Source organism: Syngnathus typhle, linkage group LG13 (assembly GCF_033458585.1).
Source record: "Syngnathus typhle isolate RoL2023-S1 ecotype Sweden linkage group LG13, RoL_Styp_1.0, whole genome shotgun sequence".
Lineage (NCBI taxonomy): Eukaryota > Metazoa > Chordata > Actinopteri > Syngnathiformes > Syngnathidae > Syngnathus > Syngnathus typhle.
In genome coordinates, this window is record NC_083750.1 from 12,926,656 (window position 1) to 12,947,861 (window position 21,206).

At 48.1% G+C, this 21,206-nt stretch overlaps 1 protein-coding gene across 3 annotated transcripts in view; it reads left to right on the forward strand.

The window, feature by feature from the left end:
- The window catches only part of eif2b3 (eukaryotic translation initiation factor 2B, subunit 3 gamma), a 24,880-nt gene continuing 3,674 nt past the window's right edge, over positions 1–21,206 (forward strand). Inside the window, exons 1-12 of one of the 3 annotated variants that reach the window (XR_009717563.1) lie at positions 1–155; positions 829–998; positions 1,843–2,000; positions 4,661–4,820; positions 4,908–5,019; positions 8,717–8,806; positions 10,108–10,244; positions 10,394–10,584; positions 10,674–10,739; positions 10,903–11,051; positions 13,710–13,813; positions 16,093–16,200. Coding sequence is in view for 2 of the 3 variants with exons in the window: in XM_061294890.1 (XP_061150874.1) it covers positions 851–998; positions 1,843–2,000; positions 4,661–4,820; positions 4,908–5,019; positions 8,717–8,806; positions 10,108–10,244; positions 10,394–10,584; positions 10,674–10,739; positions 10,903–11,051; positions 13,710–13,813; positions 16,093–16,145 (1,368 nt within the window). In the remaining variant the exon portion in view is untranslated. The other 2 variants (XM_061294890.1, XM_061294891.1) reach the window with 2 other exon arrangements.

A 21,206-nucleotide genomic window follows, 5' to 3' on the forward strand; every position in this document is an offset into this window, starting at 1 on the left:
ACTCTCTTGTCGCTGGCATTGTTTCCTAGTCGAACTTGTAACGGGTGAACCAGCGTTAGAGCAACATACCGCACAAGTTGTGCTTTTCGTCTCCTTCTGATCTTACAGCGGTCGGTTAAGTCTCTCCGAGGGGATTTTTTTTCTGAGATTTTAAGGTAATTCGCTGTCGAATCCCAACGCTTCGTCACCCGTCGACTAAGCAGCAGTCTTTAGATTGATGCGAGGTGCTAACCGTTAGCCAAGTGCTAACAACTCTTTGACAGCAGCCCATTCCGTTTACATGTGTCGACCGAGCGGGATTCAGGAGTCGCTGAGAGGTCAACTTTTTATTCCGTCTCATTCAACAGCTGTTTGTGTTGTGTCCTAAGCAATCTGTCAGGACTTTTGATTAATTCACGTTTCAACCGGGCTGGCTTGACATGATATCCTCATGAAGCTACTGTAAAGGTTTCACCGTCTATTCATGCGAGTCATCATTCACCTGTCACTTCTCTTTACCTCTTGTGTACTCTTCCTTTCTCCACACGATGCTTTTGTACACACAAACATTTGAAATGCGCTAGTGTCACTGTTGTACTAACATTCTCCACATGGACATCCACTTTGCACCTGAAGGCTCTCACGAGAGAATGATGAACTTCGGGTAAAATGGCCCCATTGGTAGGTAGCACTGGCTGCCTATATAGTGGAGTATGTGGTTAACCCGTCTGTCTCACAGTTGATGTCCTTTGTTGTGCTATTTCACTTAGTAGCGGTAGCAACAACAACCAAAAACAATCATGCACAGGTGTTTAAAATGGGATTGAAATAAGTTGGTCCCTCTTGCAGTCAGTCATCCGTAGCAGACAACATGGAGCTGCAGGCGGTGATGATGGCGGCCGGTGGGGGCTCGCGGATGACCGACCTGACGTACAACACCCCCAAAGCCATGCTTCCGGTTGCCAACAGGCCCCTGATATGGTACCCTCTAAACCTGCTGGAGAGGGTCGGCTTTGAAGGTGAGCATTAGAGCTTCCCGTTGTACGTGCGCCTGTTTTTTCATGCTTTTTGTCTTACTGATGTATACTATTGTGGCTCTGTTAGTTGTACACATTATTAACCATTCTTTGATGATACAATAGTTTATAACAAAAAAAGCCTTATTGTATTTCCTGCTAAGTAACACACTACAAATGCATTCTAAGCATTATATATATACATGTGTGTGTGTGTGTGTGTGTGTGTGTGTGTATATATATATATATATATATATATATATATAGATATATCTTTATATATCTATATATATATATATATATCTCGCACTGTTTTTCTGGCCGTTCAGCACTTCATCAGCCATTGTCAGGTGTCCTGACTCCACTTCCACTGCAGTGTTTTGGCCCAGTGTGCTGCGACTTGCTGTCGGTCCAGAAACATTTGGCTTATAAAGGGATTTGTTGCAGTGTGCTGTTCTTGCCAGTAAACAGGGCTGCTCATTGTAAAAAAAAAGCCTGTTGCTCCTCACTGCCCTTAATAAAACTCCATTTCAGATATAATCACCATGTGTGGCCAGCACTTTTTTTACTGTGTGTAGCCAGCTAGCCAAAGGCCTGCAATTTACTTTTACTAGGCTGACACAGCAAGTGAGCGAATGCATTACACAAACAAACCATTTTCTTCGTACAGATAAGGCAGCAATTCTTCGATGTGTTAAAGAGCTCTGCTCATGCTATTATCCACTTTAATTTGGGCGCTTGAAATGCACCATAATCTAATGCGACGTTAGGAATAGTGTTTCTTATTGAAGCCAGACTTGTTTTAGCCGTGAACAGCTTGAAGACTTGTTCTTTGCTTTGTCGTCAGAGGTGATTGTGATCACCACCAAGGAGGTCCAGAAGATGATGAGCACAGACCTTAAACTGAAGATGGACGTGAAGTTGAAACTGGACTTTGTTTGCATCCCGGAAGACGAAGACCTGGGCACGGCCGACGCTCTTCGACACATCCAGCCCAAGATCAAGGTGGCGTGCACGCAAACGTTTCAACAATTGTCATGTATGCGATAGATACAATGGCTTACGTGGCAAAGTTTGACGTTACACTGATGACATTTCATGAAAGGAATGATTGCATCATCAGCTAAGTGCCACTTATACTAATCTGCGTAGCCAACAAAAGGCAAAGCATTTGCTTATTTTGCACCAAGCCACTCACAAGCTAAATTAGCTAGCGAAGCTACTGGGCATGAATGAGTTGCACCCTCTGCTGGTTGCTTCCAAGAATTGACAACCACTCATTTTTCCTGCCAAGATATTTTGTTTACACAGCCTAACCCCATTGATAGAAATGTTAGGTCAATCAAATTGTGTATGATTGACAGATTTACGATGCGTTTTGACAGGTTGAGTGCGCCCTCTGGCACTTGTATGAAATCACAGAGATTCTTATTGTCAAAGTCTGCTTGATTTCTGTCAATTTCTTCTTCACATGCCAAGACACAAAGTAATCGAAATGACCTTCCCACTATCCCACGGTGACAAGACATAGTACACAATATATATACAAGTAAACAACACACACCAAAATGAGAACAAGAAGGCACAAACAATGAATAAATAAGAAAGAAACAAATCACACAATAAATAAGAGGAGCAAAAATGGAGCAAGTGTGCAGACAGTCAGAATCACATAGCGCGAAAGTACAGGACGCTACGCAGAAGGGGGGGGGGGGGGGGGGGAGAGTTCAGGATCCTAACAGCCTGGAGAATGAAGCTGTTGGTGAGTCTTATTCCCTTTTGCCCAAGAGCTCTTTCTTTCACCTCTGTTGTAACGGCACGCCAGCGCACTCCAATGGGGCAAGTTCCCTCACGCTCCCGTTGAGGATATTGGAGTCCGTAATCCTTTGAGCAGCAAGCTAGATTAGAGGCATTGAGTTACACACACTCTCACACTGGAGGGTGGTGACTGAGGGACCATAACCATGACCTGCCAAATCCCAGCAGCGGAATCAATCAAACTGTCAGTCTAGAGCATGAATACAGAATAGACACACACACACACACACACACACACACACTCTCGCCCATCTCTTTCTACTTGAGGGGATTTTGTGTTAGCGATCAAACAAACTACTTCGAATAATCCGTCCGCACTTTCAGGGAGCAGAGAGTTTGTGTTCCCTGAAAAGGGAGATTACAAGCAGCATATTTTATTGTGTCTAGCGAAGCCGCACAAAGATGGATGCCTACGCCTGATTGTTGCCTACGGCTTTCCCCTTAAGCCCAATGAGTGAAAGGTGTACTTGGCGTGCACTTTTTGGTTTGATTTGGTTTTGTATCTTCAAAGCCTCACGGACGTTTTTTTTTTTTATGACCACTCACTTTTAATCACTGACCAGGCAGACCTGAGTGAGTATCCGGGCTGACTCAGCTTCTGCTCTGCAAATGTTTGTCGACATTCGAGCCACATGACAAAAGGTGAAGAGAGAGATATTGGGGTGAGATGGAGAAGAAGTTCCGTTTGGAAGACATAGTGTCCTATGCCAATGAATGGTAACGTTGGATCACATGAACAACAGACTTGTCACAACTGGGTAGTAGACGACAAAATGTGAACACAAAATTCATGTTGTCCTCCCGTCTTATCCATGCAAAGGGTGGCATTTTGCCAGCGAGACGACCACCACCAGAATCCAGGGCCCACAGCTTGCAAATGATGTCCAGTAAGAAAGGCTTTCAGAGAGGAAGCTGGAGAAATCAAAGACACTGTGACTCCATGTGTGGTATGCGTGCGTGTGCTCCTGACCTGTCCAGAGATCCTGGCTGTTGAAAGGCCAGAGTGTCTCTGTCTCCCCAGCTGACTCCACTCTGCCGTCGCCTGCGAGTGTCCACGTGTGTGTTCCGTCGTGTTTACTGGCCTTCCCGCGCATGTGTGCGCGTGTGCGTGTGTGTGTGTGTGCGTGTGTGCGCTGGCGTGCGTGTTAAGACAGAGTGGAGACGTGAAAGGTCTCCGGGTCGCAGCGTCTGTAGATCTCCTGCAGACGCCTCGCAATGGTAGCTTCCTGTCGCCAATTCCAGACCAGGCTGGGCTCTAAGATGCCAGCAGGTCAACTACATGACCCTTGAACTCATTCATACACTCCCCTCACTGACACACGTGCGACTTTTGATGGAATGATCTTCATATGGCATTGGGAGTACTGTCCATTTTCAAGCTACGAGCCCCTATTTTCTTTCTTTCTTTCTTTTCTGCTTTCAAGTTCTGAGCCGCAAACGCGCTTCAGATGCTTCCATTGCAGCGGTATCTCTGTCAACAAGGCGGCGGGTCCTAATGGTAGGATTAGTCTTCATGCTGACAGCCCGCATGACAAATGGCTGCTCCGCCGTGAACAGAGGCGCAAGTCAAAACGACGCATACATGCGTAAGCACTGCTAGCGCCTGCACTCCCCTGCTGTGCAAGTGATATCTTAATGGAGTTCACAAGCGCCGGCCGGATTGATGCTTCCTAGGTTTAGTGCATTGCCCAGTACCTGAGATACAATAGTGAAAAATCCCCTTTCCCCCCTAATCAAGCTTGTCTGATTTTTACGTCAAGTGTGAACACGCACGACGTTGAGTGGCACAGCCAGGGAGGGCCCTTACATGGATCTGGTCTTTGTGTCTTTCTAATTTGCCTCCTCAGACTGACATCTTGGTGTTGAGTTGCGACGTGATAACAGACGTGGCGCTTCACGAGGTGGTGGATCTGTTCAGAGCCCACGATGCAACTTTGGCCATGCTGATGAGCAAAGCCCATGAATTCTCAGAGACCGTTCCAGGCCAAAAGGGAAAGAAGAAAGCAGGTCCATTAAAAAACATTTTCCACTTGATATGTTTTGTCCATTTGGATGATAGCTGAAATGTCTACGTTTGTATTTGTTCCTCTGCAGCTGAGCAGCGAGATTTTGTAGGCGTGGACCAATCAGGCAAGAGGGTCTTGTTCATGGCCAACGAGGTGGATTTGGAGGACGGGCTATCCATTAGGAAGTCCATTTTGAACAAGTAAGCTAATGGAGCTGAATTTTAATACTGGAATGTCCATTGATGAAGAAGGGAACTCCTCCAGTGTGTGCAGTGTGAACGTGGAGCGCCACACACACACACACACACACACACACTCAAGGTTACAACATTGCACTTTGTTAGTGGAGCAGATGTTTTGGTTCTGATCAGGGTTTCCGTAGCTGGTGTGTGGGATATTTGTTACAGGAAGAGAACGTGAGGTAGGTTTTCATTTCCTGGTCCTAAAATGCACGTACGCGCGAGAGCAGCCTTTTGGGAGCTCGTAAATACTTCACGGAGCCAAAGCCACTGTAAATTCTGGAAAATGAGAGCGGGCCCAGAGCAGCTGCTTACAAGCATCCTTGCACAGAGAAAGTTTTAGTCTAGGTCCTCCCTCACACACACACACACACACACACACACACACACACACACACACACACACACACACACACACGGATGCATGTAAATGTAGGTCGTTACACACACAAAACCACACGTTAATGCATCCGAGACAACATGGTGCTGGAATGAGCATTCTTTGGTGATGTTATCAAGATGTCTGCGAGTCCGCGGCAAAGTGTTTCTGACTTCCAAGCCTCCAATCTATTTTGCAAGATATGAAACAATGACACAAGCCAACCATAAAAAGTGAACAGTACAAAGTGTTTGGATGTCAGGAAATCAGGAATGTCAGGGACTCATTTCCGGAGTTTGGGATTTCTACAAGCCACTGGTGGCTAGTTTATTGGTGGCGGGACTGTTTTACACATCAGTTTCCCTCGAGCCCTTTGCTTGTCCCATCAAAAGCATATACAGATTTGTTTTCTTTTCTTTTCTTCTTCCGTCTTTGGTGTGCTCACTGGAAGTTTGTCCACCATTTGTAGTGTTCATTGCCGCTAAATGCGATGGATTGCTGATTGAGGGCTTCTACGTCGATATAGTTGTAGTCCTTCGAAGAAAACAACGGAATCGACGATGCAATCAAACACTCCATATTTGTTATCTTAAAGGGCCTGTAAAGTGAATTTGGAGATTTGTTTCCAAATACACATTTGGAGATAACTGCTGAAAACGTGAAAAGATTGAGCGACTTCATTCGGCACAATTGCGACATTGCTAGCGATGCCCACACCTCAAAAATGCAAATTCTCTTTTGATAGTACGCTAGCACGGCCAGTTGGCCACTTTACAGCACTCAGCCGTGGTTGGCCACGAGTGAACGTACGTCAAGGAGGAAACTCGGAAGAGCTAGCCAAAAGGGAATTTGAAATGTTCAATAATGTGACGGCCAGCATGTGTGTGTTGTCAGGAGCTTTGCGCTAGCTTTGGCCACGCCATGACCTGCTGGGATATATTCCAGCCACGGAGGCTTTCAGTGGCTTTATTTTCAAGCGCTGTAGTCATTTGTCAGCCCAAGAACGACAAAGTAGCATCCGCAGCTGTCGTGCTGTCGACACTTGAGCACGGTGCGGTGTCAGCGCGCTCAACAGAAACGCCCTCGGCATTTGAGACGTGACAAAAGAGCTTGATTTATGATTCCCAAGCTTTATTGTGTATCCTTTATTATTATTATTATTATTATATAATAACCCGGTCATTCCCTCATCTTATTCTCATGAGCGTAACTCATGTTTAAGCGGGCCGGTCAGGAGTTCAGCTGTTGAGTTGACGTTTGTGACGGCATCATGGCGGTGACCTTGAAAGATTTTGAAGGAGGAAACTTGTTTCCATCTGTTTCCAAATAGGATTGCACCAAAACATCAAGTCACTGCTCGGATCCCCCAACAAAGTGCCTTCATGCAATACCTACGTTTATCCGTATCCTGTCAAGTGACTTATGTGATCCGTAATGCGTCTTGAAATTTGATTTGGGTTATATTCCTGTTTGTGTTTTCCATTCAATGAAGGAGTGAAATTGGATGATTTACCAGGCTAAATTCGGTTGCGCACGTGTGACAATGACAATAAAGATCTCTTCTATTGCTCAAATCTCCGTCAGCCCGGCTGCCGTTTGTTCTTTTTCTCACTCGGCCCCGAACCTTTTATCCCTGTTGACGTCATTACGTTACACAGGCAGGGATGGAGCTCGCTTTCCGGATCACGGCGATGCCAGACTACCCTTGTTCCACCAGCAGTGGACCATGTGTGGCTTTAAGCTGTGTCAGATACGAGACTCCAAATGAAACGTATGCGACGATCTCGGCATGAAGGGAATGGCAGGCGTTTCGATTTGGCAGGCTAGAACCAAATATCCCAAATCAGCCTCTTGGCTCAGATGAGGAAACCTGACTAACGAGGGTATTAGCATTCTGCCACGGTTCGACTCGCTGCGCATCTCTGCTTCCGACGGAAAGACACATTGTAAGCAAGTTGCGGCCATTCTGTCCTGCTCAGGATTGGCAAAAAGACGTTTGCCGTTCATCCAACAATTGTCATGCTTGCCTGCTGAGGGATGAAATACAGGTGGCAGCTTGTCATACAAGGAACCGCTTGCTAAATTGTCCATTTAAGACTTTGGGAGGGAGATCTGCTGGAAGAGCTGCAAGTGGCAGAAAAGGTCCCCAGCTAAGCTCCACTTGTAATGGTGGTTCCCACAGACTAAATCCTTTCCCTCTGTTGTGTTTCCCATGATCACACAGAGGAACACGCGAGGTTTGACGGATCGCATTTGCTTGTAAAAATACGCGGTCACGAGTCACACTTGTCAGACTGCTCGGAGGATTATTTGTTTGAACATTTCACTGGACGAGATCTGATCAAGTTGTTCAACTTCCTCACTGATGATATTCCCTCAGAAATCTCGTGTGAAGGAAGGATTGAGACTGTTGCCCCAGAACAACATTAAAAGATGATGAATGGATTACAAAGTGTCTTCTCAACCCCCACCTGGATTCCTCGAATATATAATGCCCCCGAGGTGTGAGCTCCTTTGTGGCGCTGCTTCTATTTGAGTGCAATAATACCAAGCATAAAAACTGAAAGCTTATGCTCATCCCTCCCTCATTATTTGTCATTCTAACAATCATCATGAGTAGCAATGCTCGGATCAAGATGAGCAGTCAGCCTTGCGGACATGGCGCATCAGTCATTTGAAAGTGTCGCGACTTGCCAGACATTCTTTGGTTCTGTTTTGGAAATGAAAAGCAAGGTTTTCGTGTCAAAGCTCCACTGTGAAGAGCCGACCGACCGACCGACCGACCGCGAAATGTCTGCTTTTCATTTTGTCAAAGCTGCATGATTGTTGTGTGGTAATGAGACACAGTCCTTTCAAATCAATAGCTTCCAACCAAAAACAGAATCCAAATAACTCACTACAGCGTGTCTCGGAAAATGTTTAGCAGAGGTCTTTGGCTATGACGTAGTAAAAGTTTGGCGGCGGCGGCGGCTGTTTTAGGGAGAGCCCGCTCCCTGTCTTTTCTTTTCTTTTTTCCTTTTCATAACAACGATCTTATAAGCGAACGGGTGGCGGAAGAGGAGTCTACTATGTACGGCATAAAAGGGGGCGAGGGTGGATTTGTTTGATTGAAGCCTGAAGGCTGACTTGCTTTTCTTTGGCTCTCGCTTCATAAATGTCAAGGTGTGTTTGTTTGTGTGGATGCAACCCACCGCCATAAACCTGCCTGCCCAATCTTAAACAATCAATGACGACCAATCCGAATGCTTCCTGGTGTTCTCTCCCTCTCTCTCTCTCCAGACATCCAAGGATGCTCATCAAAACTGGCCTTCTAGACGCTCACCTTTACTGCATGAAAAAAGCCGTGGTGGACTTTCTGAACGACAACAAGTGAGTTCCCAGTGTGCCTTTTCCTCCCTACCCTAGCTAGCTAGTTGAACTCTAGCAAACGCTGTCCAGACTCTGTGGGGCATAGGGCCGCTTTAATCTGTAGCAAATGTTGACGAGGGTTACATAGCGTGCCAGGCTTTGAAAGGTCCTCTTAGCGTGGTGGTGTTAATTTGTTTTACAACGTGTCGCTGAGACAGGCTGTAAGGCCTTTAGCCTGTGAAGTGGAGCGCTGTCTGTCTGTCTGTCTGTCTGTCTGTCTGTCTGTCTGTCTGTCTGTCTGTCTGTCACCTGGCCGCCCAACGCTCCACAGCAAGCACTTCTCAAATTGGCCTCCGTCCTGGAAATATGACGTGGAATTGAACGGCTTCCGTATCAGGTGCGAATGATGACAACCGACGGAAAGTGGTTGCCAAAGCTGCAACGTCTTTCAGCTTTCCCGATTGTTTCTGGGTCTTGCTCAAATTCCATCATCACTATTCACTTTGGTAAAAATAATACCGGCGACGGACGGGTGGGTAGCTGAGAAAGAAGTCAACTGCTTGTAGTCTGAGCAAACATGGAATTCATCCTTTGACCGCTTGGCCAAAAGACACAGGTTGCAATGAAACTCCAGCTGCCAAAGACTTTTTTTGCAGCAGCTTGATGAAACAAAATCCATTCCAACACTAATCTCACGTGGCCAAGTCATTTGAATGAAGCAATCATTTGCCAGCTTTCACATCTTTATTCGCACTTGTCTTATTCATCATATTGTTGTGATTTGAGCTCCTCGTTCTCCCTTTCTCCTCTTCCGCGTTCCTCCTCCCTCCCTTCCCTCCAGAAGACACGGACGGACGGCGGACACAGTAACTGTTGTTTTTCTCCTGTCATTCGCATGGAAATTCTAATCCCCCCCCCCCCCCTTCAAAAGAAAGTACGGGGCAGAAAAGAAAGGGGGTTGCAAAGTGTTGGATAGAAACACTCCAGCGCAGCAGCCGCGCTGCTGCACATAAAAAGTGGGGGGAAAAGTCGGTCTACCTTTTTCGAAAAAAGCTCCCAGGCAGCTTAATCAAGTCAAAATCGCAATACTTTTACAAACGCTCTAAAGTTGAACGGTTGCATTCAAGATGATCAAACCTAGCAGTAATGTTGTCAGCAAACATATTTAAAGTTCACTTGACTTCATTTCACAGCCCCAAAAAAAAGTCCTACTCTCTAATCTTTCCACAACTTGATCATCCGAAGCGTGGTCAAATAACCGCAGTCCCGCTTTAGGTTATTACTAAACTAGCGCTCCTCCTCCTCAATCCTCTTGACTGCAGATCCATTTCATCCATCCGTGGCGAGCTCGTGCCATATTTGGTGCGCAAGCAGTTTTCCAAAGCGAGGAGCAGTCCAAAACTGAAAGATGACAGTGATGAGCAGAGCCAGACAAAGAGTGACAACTCGACAAACAATGGTTAGCATCACACCGCTGCATTTGCTCCGGGCTGAAGTTATTCTCCCGTATGAACATTTGTTTGGATCGATCGATGCACGTGTTTATACTTCCCACTGATTTTGGTGGCGGATGCGCTTCATGGCTTCTCTCCTCTCCTCTCCTGGAAGAGCTCCTGATCTCGTCACGCGACGATGGCCTCCTCCAGCTGGCCCAGGAGCGCTCCTGCTGGAACGACCATCACGGGGACATGAGCGAGGCGTACCACGGCGGCAAACTCCGTTGCTACGTGCACATCATGGAACAGGGCCTCTGCTACCGTGTCAACACGCTCGCCGCCTACATCGAGGCCAACCGCCTGGTAAGTTGCATACATTTTTCTCGTGGTCCTAATGAATCAATCCGCTCATTTCGTTCTCTCTCTCTCTCTCTTTCTGGTCCTTATGCAAGGTTCCCAAGCTTTTGTTTGAAGAAGCAGCAGTCCACCCTTCTGCCGTCATTTCGGAGCGATGTCAGGTTCGTGTCAGCGGTGGTTTCGACATCTTGTCTGGTCAATTGAGCTTGCGCTAATTGTCCTCAGATGATCTCAGAGTTAATATCGGACTTTGATGAGGAGCGCGCGTGGACTGCTGCCTTTGGCGACTACGAGTAATGTCTCTGCGCGCTGTCATCTGCTCAGATGGGATCCGACAGCATGATTGGGGCTCTGTGTCAGATCGCAGATAAGACCTCCGTAAAGAGGTCCACCATCGGAAGCTCCACCGCAATTAAGGAGAAAGTCCGAGTGACCAACTCTATCATCATGCACGGGGTTACCGTAGAAGAAGGGTGAGAACACACACCCACACACACCCACACACACACACACACACCGGCTTTGAAGTGAGCTCACAAATACACGCCGAGAAAGAATTCTTCCCTCCCGGCATGTTTATCCTTGAGGTCCTAATTGCAACCCTAAATGGTGGTGCAAGATTAAGTTGGTACGCGCTCACTTTGCTTACTAATGATTTCATTTATTTTTTTCCCTGGCCAAGATACTGTCAACACCCAAAAGCTTTCCACATGTGGGGGCTTCTTAATTCCCCTGAATCAAACACTCCTGCTCGCCGCCCTTTCTAAGGTTATGATTAGAAATGCATACCGGCGTCGTCAAGATGTTGAGAACCGGGTCAAGTTTATTCTTGTAACATGACCTAGTTTTGACCTTTTAGCATTCCCGTCCATTCTGTTTTCACCACTTTTTTCACCAATTTGCAGATCTGATTGTTGATCTCATCGATGATTGGGCCATTTGCAATCACCCGTTTTGCATACAAATGCTAAATATCTGCAGATCCCATCCAGCTATTATTAGGGTCAGCGATTAGGTCAATAACGAACAATATTAGGACTTGTGCCTATTTCCCTAAATCATTTTAAATCATCCACCCAAAATGGAACTTTTTTTCAAATCCGAGATGTGCAAATGGTGGCTGCTGCTGTGCGTTGTGTCATCGACGCTATGTATGTCCCAGGTTTTGTTTTCCATCCTCCCTAACTCCCTCCCGCCCTCCACGGGGTGGAACGAGGCGCACCGGACTCACAATGTACCTATTACTGTGCGACCAGCCAGAGGCCGGCTCCAAACAAACAGCGATCTGCTCAAGTGAAGCACACATCATCCCAATATCTCATTTGACCGCTAATTTACTTGGCCACACCAGGATTCCCACTGCTTGCGGAATTTGCAGAACACTATGAACCCTTGTTACTCCACACAGTAAAATCCTGCGCCATTTAGGAAATGAGGGAGTGGAAGTCTGCCGAGCACATCTGAAAAACATGTTGGCTTTGGAGATGGGAGCTTTATATATAGACATGTATATGTCTTTTTTTTTTATATTAACATGAGTTTATTTTGGTCAAATAATTGAACTGTTACATTGGACACGGGGTCTTTTTTTGGCCCCCCACAAAGTTCCGCCTCAGTAGTTTTTGCCTAATCTCAATCGTAAACAACCGAGCGAGCCCGACAAACCCTTCTTTGCCGAGGAATCCAAATCATGTGGGACGCTGCACATACTTCACCCATGTCATCACGACGCCAAGTCTGCAACAAGAAATCGCTTGTACTTCAAGAAGCACAAGCCACTGTTGAATTAACACGTAGAGCTGAGATTCACCTTGGCCCGGACGAGACGCGGCCTTCATAATGCGCTTGTTCAAAAGCTCTGCTTCTTTTCTTGCTCGCTCCTTTCTCTCGAGCGAGTCCTCGACGCCATCTTGAGGACACCGCCAAGAAAGAAAGAAAGAAAGAAAGAAAGAAAGAAAGAAAGAAAGAAAGAAAGAAAGAAAGAAAGAAAGAAAGAAAGAAAGAAAGAAAGAAAGAAAGAAAGAAAGAAAGAAGTAAGAAAGAGCCAGTATGAGCGGATTAGCGGACCCTGGCCGGCCATGTCGACGAAACCCCTCGCATTTCTGCTTTCTTTGTTTGGAGCTGACCAGAGCTTGTTGACAAAGCGCTGCGTGTTTGGGAAGGGGGATAGTAGGGGTCAACTTTACGGGAGGGGGTAAAACAGGAGGTGGGGGTTGATGGCTGTGCGTGTGTGTGTGCATGCATGCGTGTGTGTGTGTGTGTGTGTGTGAGAGAGAGAGGATGGGGTGGTCATGGCAAGGAGGAGCCCTGGTGTTAGTAATTAGTGGTGTTTCAGCTTTGAAACTTCTTTGGTGGTCTCTCGCTAATGTTACAAAACCGGGATTCTTGTAATCTCCCATCACCAACTACCACCACCGCCATGGCAGTCGCTTAAACACACAGGCACGCGCACGCACACACACACACACACACACACACACACACACACACGCACACACACGCCGTCTTCCACTCTTTCCTGGCTTAACCACCTGAATAAAACGGGCCAATACAAACCTGTCTGTTTGGGAGCTACAGAGGGCCAAGTGTGTGTGCGTCACTGGCCGGGCAAGACCAACATGTGGTTTGGCTGAAGGGGAACGGTTGGCAGCGCTAGCTCAGGTGGGAGTTACAAGCCAATGTCCTACGACCCGCTCACGCATGTGCCTATCGTTGTTGTTCTTTAATCAAAATGCTAATGTCACGTCATCGGGCCCGGTGGGGATGCTGGATATTTCAGAGCAGGTGAACGGCGCGAACAGGCCTGACGTGCCCGGCGTGGCACGAGATCAGTGGCGGGCGGGCGGCCGGCGCCGGTTGGAAAGCTGTGGTCGCACTGGGCCGCTCCCAGTGCGAATGCTCGTAACTGTGTGTATGCGGGCCTTTTGGAGGAATTAACAAGCGCAGATCTTACATAGGCGCTTTGAAAGACTAAACGGGCAAATCGTGTTTTTAACTTAACACTAAAGCCTTTTGACTCTGGAATTTGGGGTGCTTCTTTTATCAGCTATCAAGTATTCTTTCACTCTCTGGGTGTTCTGAACTCCTATTTCCACGTCAAAAGTCATTGCGGTTCAAACGCTGTTTTGCAGGTGCAACATCCAGGGTAGCGTGATCTGCAACAACGCCGTCATTGGCCGAGGCTCGGACCTCAAATACTGCCTGGTGGGAAGTGGACAACGGATCGAACCCGCAGGTGAGCACACCGTGGAAATGTCAAAGCTGCCTTTTTTTAAAAAAAAAAATTTAGCCTTCATACAACATATTCACATTTGTTTTTCTTCAGTCAAAAATAATCATTGCCTTGATATTTGATGTTGTAAAAGAAAATGCATCAATGTTCCCACCCATCAAAAATACTTCAAGTCAACAGTGCAAAATGACCACCAAACCGAAGTAAAATGTATGTGTGGTAAATGTGCCGATGAAAGACTTTTTTTCTCCATATGATCAAGCAATTGTATTTTTTGTTTTTTTTTTCCGTTTCCTTAATCCTCTTGTAGCCAAAGCTATATGGGAGTGTGCGTGTGCGTGAGTGTCGGCGAATGTGTGTGTGTGTGTGTGTGTCACATTGATGGAGAGGTTAGGGAGCAGGGCCAGAAGAGGACCACCCGGAATTCAACAGCAGCGCCCTCCAGCCACGTCCAGCACACACATGCACGTTGAGAGAAAGAGATGCACGCTCGGGCCGCCTAATTGCGAGAACAATAGCCAAGCAGCGCTTTGACTCTTGACTGCTTTAGTTTTGGCCTTCTTGTAAGTGAAATCTAGTTTTGACAATGTGTAGGAAACGACAATGCATTCATGATGGCAGAGTTGAATTTGAGTCTCGTTGTTTTGGACATCGTTGTGCTAGAGAGATAGGCGGCAGGTTCCTCTTTGGGTTTGTTTCTTTTTCTGAGGGAGATCCATTCTCCAGTGTAGCAAATCAGATGGTGTTTTTGGCAGAGGTGCAACTACTGGCAAAGCACGCAGTTGCTAACATGATATCATCCCATGCTTGCGTCATTCTAGTGCGTAAGCCAGGCAGCCAAGGTTCTGTCAGACAAAGACAAAGCTTCATCTTTTGTCTTTTTAATGGCAGTTTATGTAGTTGATGAAATATTTGTTTGGCCTGCACCAAGACGGACGGCTGCACCAAGAAGAAGTGTAAAGCGAATCATTTTACACTCCTTCCCTGAAAGTCGGCAAAAAAAAGAATTCAAAACCACCACTCTAGGCTTGCAAATTTTGTTTAGGAAAATTGGAAATACACGTTCATGTGTGGAAGGTAGGGAGGATTTGCAGTTCGAAAAACAGATTTGTAGAGAGTAAAAAGGAAGAACAAATTGATCACAGTCAAAGGAAGCGAGATGTTGGAATATACGTCGATAATGAAATAAAAAGGGACGGTAGGAAAGAAGAATAGATGACAGATGATGCCATTGAGCCCAGTCGCATATGATGACATTTATTAACGTGATAAAAAAAAGCAATGTAGGCTGCTGAAGACGTTACATGATGATGACTTCTCAAGCTGTGAGGAGAGAAGGACCACCCAGACTGTCCGCCACGCACGCACGCACACACACTGCAGTCAGGTGTTGATATTAGAGCATACACATACAGGGGCGAGCCAACTTTCCCCAGATACGGCGGCCATTTTTTTGCGTGATGCTGCCTTTATACCGACAGCGGTGAGCCAACTTTCTCCAGATACGGCGGCCATTGCTTTTTGTCATCATTACTTTCCGTGATGCTGCCTTTATACCGACAGCGGTTCAGCTCACTTTCAACTCCATTTTTCCTCTCAACACAAAACTCCACACAACCAATCGGCGGAGGCGCTCGGACGTCAGGTCACCTCAGTATTTGGGTTAAGGACAAGTCACGGCAATAAATCCAGCAGCCTCGGTCTCGCTGTCCCACGCCCCATTTGTCTTCCCATCCACACAGCTGAGGAAAAAGCCGTTTGCAAAGAGATTCCTTCACACTAGAAGGCGCTTGGCGTGAATGGAACATGATTCTCCTTCAGCGTTTGCTTTGGATGGCTCCAGATGCGGGAGGGCTCGGGCGGAGGCGTGCGTGGCGGGCGGGCGGGCGGGCGGCTGAAGGCAGACGTACTTTCAGGCATCATCGGTTTCCTTTGTCAGGTTCAGGTAGCAGGCAGCATGAGCTAAGTCGCATCTGCTTCTGGGGGGAGCTGGCTCATCTCGGCGGAATTCAAAAGCAGCGGAAACTACGAATTAGGCTTGAAGGCAAAAAAAAACAATCTCCCGTCATGTTAGGATTGGCTTCAGTGTTTCCTGTTTTGTCCTTCATGTGTGTGATGTTTATACAAATGCGGGTTGTAAACGAATGAACTTATTGTTATTATACATATTAGGTTGGAATGAACTCTAATTCATTCTGAATGCAAAGATGTTTTTTCCAGAATATTGCAAAAGAAGGCCACCCCTTCCTTCCGGTTTGACCAGTGTCATTTTGTGTCTCTAGCTGAGCGGACCAATGAGGTCATTGTTGGCACAGACCAGCTGATGGAGATCTAAGTGACCTCACCTGACCGTCACAATCCGGAAAGCGCTGACACGCTTAACACTCTTTGTAAGTTGTGTTTCAATAAAAACTCAAATCCACTCAACTCGTTCTTTTCACATGGTGCTTTTATTATTACTGCGCTTTCCTAATCGCCGTACTCGACGATTGAGTTCCGCTGATAGGAGTGTGGCGCGCTCCGCCCTCTTTGTGTTCCCAGTCTCTGTGTGTGTGTGTGTGTGTGTGTGTGCTTGTGTGCGTGCGCGTGACGTTGCACGCTGTGCAGCTGTCAAAACCAGAGATGTCGAGCAAAAGCGGTGGGAGTGGTGACCACAATGGAGTGGGGGGTTCCGTTTATTTGTACACAGAAATGGTGTATGTGTCACTTCTGGACCACCCAACATGATCCTGTATCAGTTAACAGCAACACTCCGCCCTCACACGCACGCACACACTCCTCGGAAGCGTACTCCCAGCCGCCGACGCCTTTCTTCTTTCTTTCTTTTCTTCCCCCAACCTCATCTTTTTCCCCTTTTGGTGTCACAAGATTTATTGCAGAGCATTTCTTAAATTACAGGTTGGAAGTTCTTTCGGGACGACGCGGACAGAGTTGTCTATGTGGAACCTTTGTGTTTGTTTGTGTGTGTGATTTATGACGGCCTCGCTTTCCTTTTGTGTCTGAGTATAAAAAAAAAAAAAACAGGATCATTTTGGATGTGTCAGTAGCGGTCGGAGGAAAGCCTCGCTGATGAGCGAGCGTAAAACACTTCCACTTTGAAAGGCCCCCTCCGATGTCGCTGTACAGTCTCGTCGGTAGCCAGACCGTCATGCGGTTCGGAAGAAGCTCACCAAGCGCGAGATGCTTTTCATAAGTGGCGACGACAAATGTCATGCCGCAAATGGCGTGCGTTGACGCGCTCAAAAGTCAGGAAGCCATGAGCTCATCCAAGCTGGGGGGAAAAGGCGCGACCTTTTAGCACAACACTCGCAAAGAGTTACAAATATTTGATGTATTCTTTGGCACTTTTTTCACAACAAAAACTTGATTCATTGACTAGCACGTCCAGGCAAATATTAATTTTTTTTGCATGAAGGCGTTCAATGAATTCACCGATGGGAAGATTTCCGGCTGTTTGTCAGCGAGTGTTGACTTTTGTCACGAGTCATTCTTAAAAAAGAGAAAAAACAACAACAACAGAACTCTACATCTATTCTCCTCGCACAAGCCTGTCGCTTTATTTAGAAGCCAATGTCTCCATTTGAAAGGCGTGGTCCAAACCACTTTTGGGGCTCTCGCAGTCTTGAGCATTTTTCAACCATCTCGCACTCTGACCTCTCTGGCGCGGCTCACGATGAGACGTGGCAGCTGCTGGTGTTTGCATAAAGCGTTTGTATATTTATACAAAGACCTCAAGACAACGCCGCCACCGTGGCCAAGAAGCCCGCCTAGCACTTCATTGGCGTCTTTGCACATTGATGCTTACGCTTACCTGCGTGTGGCCGTCGCACTTGCTAGTTCTGGACCTAGCCAGGCCAGGCCAGGCGGGTAGAGTAGCCGAAAATGCACTCAAGTAGGAGTACTGTAGGAAAAGTCACAAGTAGGATGCGTCAAAGCACTTTTGACGTCAACGTCCTCCGCGAGTCGTCGTAGACCCAATGTTCATCTGGCATCAATGTCCCACTTTGAATTTGAACAAGAATGTTGCCATGGCATTGTTTTCGGCATGGTGCGGTTACCTCAGTCTTGGGTGTTGACAGTCGATGGTCCAATTGTCATGTTGACACCCTCTGATGTCTCTCACATGGCCCTAAGCCTCCAAACTAAAATACAGCTGTTGTTACTGCTTTGCTACTCCAGCCGCACTAACCCTTTGCACTCTCACGGCATGAAGGACGGCTCGGCTCCGGCCAACTTTTACACGTATGGCCCTTTGCCTTTTGTTTTCCTTGAAAAGTAATGAAAATGAGGTCTGGAAATGAAAGTCGAGAGTTGCAATGAATGACTCTGAATCGGAAAAATGCTACCTTTTGGGGAGAATATTCAGATGACCTTCCTCCCATCAAATTCATGAGGTGAGACGTGAACGTTCGGAGCGCATCTCTACTGTTTTACTTGGAGGCTCAACAATGTTGAGTGTCTCTACCAAAGACACGCTTGTGAGATACAACACGATGCCACAGGGTATCTAGACTGCAGGAATTTACAAAGAAAATGAACAATATGTAATAGAAGAAGCTAAGCTAGCTGTTCCTTTATCTAGTAACTACATTGTGGTTTATTGTTCATTGTTGAGTGAAAATGTGACTTCCGTATTATTCTTTCCAATTGGAAACCGTTGCCAAAAATGACATCAACAGGACGCAGAATTGAGCGGCTGGCTCAGTGTTGCCAACCTAGCAACTTCTTCCAAATGTCCATATTGATGATTGCTGTTCTTTGCTGTTCTTACAGAGCTTAAAGAATCATTTCAACGGATAAGACAGGACAGGACAGGACTTAATGTGGAGATAAATCTGGACACAGAGGAGAGAAGGTAGGGTGGAGTTGTAGATCTGAGGAGGTGGGGGCGGGGGGTGCTCTAAGGAGATGGGGGTGTTGCGGTGGCAGTGTCGGTGGGGGGTTGGTCCAGAAGAAGCTGGGTGGCTTCATGGCTTGAGGGCTGATCGTGGGTGAGCAAGGAGACACAGAGCGAGGGAGGGAGGGAGGGAGGGAGGGAGGGAGGGAGGGAGGGAGGGAGGGAGCGGCCCACCCAAGTGGCAGTCAGTCAGAAACCTGCATGTGTGTGTGTGTATTTGCCGCTGACCCCGACATATTAGCACAACACTTCCTCAACTTGTCTTCTGTGTTCTCCGGCCACAAATGAATTTCCTCCCTCCCTCCCTCCCACCCCCCCCCCTTTTTTTTTTTTTTTCCTTCCACACGTTACCTTTCAAGATGACCCTCCCCTGCCCCTACTAGCCCACCTCCAACTAACGCATAGCAACGCCACCCCAACTACCTAGCCAAGCGCCATCTGAATGCATGCAGCCTTTTTCCAAGCTTTGTAGTCGCAACACTTGCTTAGGTGGCAAACAATATGCGTGCGTGTGAGTGGCGACGGAGATACCTAGTACGCCATTGCAACTCCACACACATAGTCAGACATGCCTGCGTGGCTGGCTGCCTGCCTGCCAATCCTGCCTGCCCGCCTGCCTGTCACGTCACGGTGAAGTCCAGTTTTGAAAGAGTCAGTGGATTGGGGTGCTCTTAGGTGGTCGGGAGGGACTTCCACAGTGTAGGGGCTGGATGGCAGAAGGCAGAGAAGGTGTCTCACATGCACACACACACACACACACTGCGAGACCTGCGAGGTTTGTTTTAAGAGCACAGGTCTGGCCCCGTCGGCGTCGCCACCTGCTCCGCTCCCCCGACAATACCTTTGTTACAAGCGCGCAAACAAAGACTTGACAAAAAGTGCATTTCTGTGGTTTTGTGTGTTTTGGGCCCCCAGAAAGGCCACTATTCATTACGGTGACAAAAGGCGCCAAAGCAATGCATTATCATAATTAATCTTGTGCTGAGATGGTGGGTGGCTGGCTGGCTGGCTGGCTGGCTGGCTGGATGGCTGGCTGGATGGCTGGATGGCTGGCTGGCTGGCTGGCTGGCTGGCTGGCTAGCTGGCTGGGATGGCTGGCTGGCTGGCTGGCTGGCTGCGCTGGCTGCGCTGGCTGGCTGGCTGGCTGGCTGGCTGGCTGGCTGCGCTGGCTGGCTGGCTGGCTGCGCTGGCTAGCTGGCTGGCCGGCTGGCTGGCTGGCTGGCTGGCTGCGCTGGCTGGCTGGCTGGCTGGCTGGCTGGCTGGCTGGCTGGCTGCGCTGGCTGGCTGGCTGGCTGGCTGGCTGGCTGGCTGGCTGGCTGGCTGGCTGGCTGGCTGGCTGGCTGCGCTGGCTGCGCTGGCTGGCTGGCTGGCTGGCTGGCTGCGCTGGCTGCGCTGGCTGCGCTGGCTGCGCTGGCTGGCTGGCTCGCTGGCTGGCTGCGCTGGCTGGCTGCGCTGGCTGGCTGGCTGGCTGGCTGCGCTGGCTGCGCTGGCTGCGCTGGCTGGCTGGCTGGCTGGCTGGCTGGCTGGCTGGGATGGCTGGCTGGCTGGGATGGCTGGCTGGCTGGCTGGCTGGCTGGCTGGCTGGCTGCGCTGCGCTGGCTGCGCTGGCTGGCTGCGCTGGCTGGCTGGCTGGCTGCGCTGGCTGGCTGGCTGGCTGCGCTGGCTGGCTGCGCTGGCTGGCTGGCTGGCTGCGCTGGCTGCGCTGGGGTCACTGGGGAGAGATGAAATGCCACGGGAAAGATGGAGGCAATCGGGAGACGTTTAAACCCCAAAAAATGGAGCTCTGAGTTGAGTGGATGCACGAGAGAGAGAGAGAGTCTTGGGTGGTTTGTGTACGCACTACAAGGTGCTGTGATGGCAGATATCTGCACCACGCATGGTCATCTAAGACGGTTTATTTATCCAAGGCCTCCAGACCAGGCCTCGGACCTCCCTGAGTTTGTTAGGCTTGAAGGGGGCCCCTACCGCACAACCCAATTCCTCACATTCCACTTGAGCTCCCATTTCCAGCTGCCTGTTTCCCTCTACCACTCAAACCCGGACCTAGCCTGTCAAGCCGTGTTCCAGCGCATTGCGAGAGAGCGAGAGCGAGAGAGAGAGGAAAAAAAGTGCCCTTCCCCGAAACGCGTGTGTGTTCCAGTTATGTATGGCTGAACAGATACTTATGAGGAATAAATAGGAGGTTAGCAAAGGCGCACACAAAACATACAAATACCTGCACGCTGTTGGCGGCCCATCCAAACTTGGATATTTCAACACAAACGGTGCAGCAACACAGACAATACACACACACATATATATATATATATATATGTACATCTATATATATTCAGATAGAAAAATGAATCGCATTACCGCCAGCTTACAGTCACTTAGTTGTGAAACTCTTCTTTGTGTATGAGGTCTGTATTGTACTGCCCCCTGGCGGCTGAGGGGGTAATGTCAAATACGATTCCATTAGGAAAAGATGTTTGATGGGATGGGACAAATGACAGGATT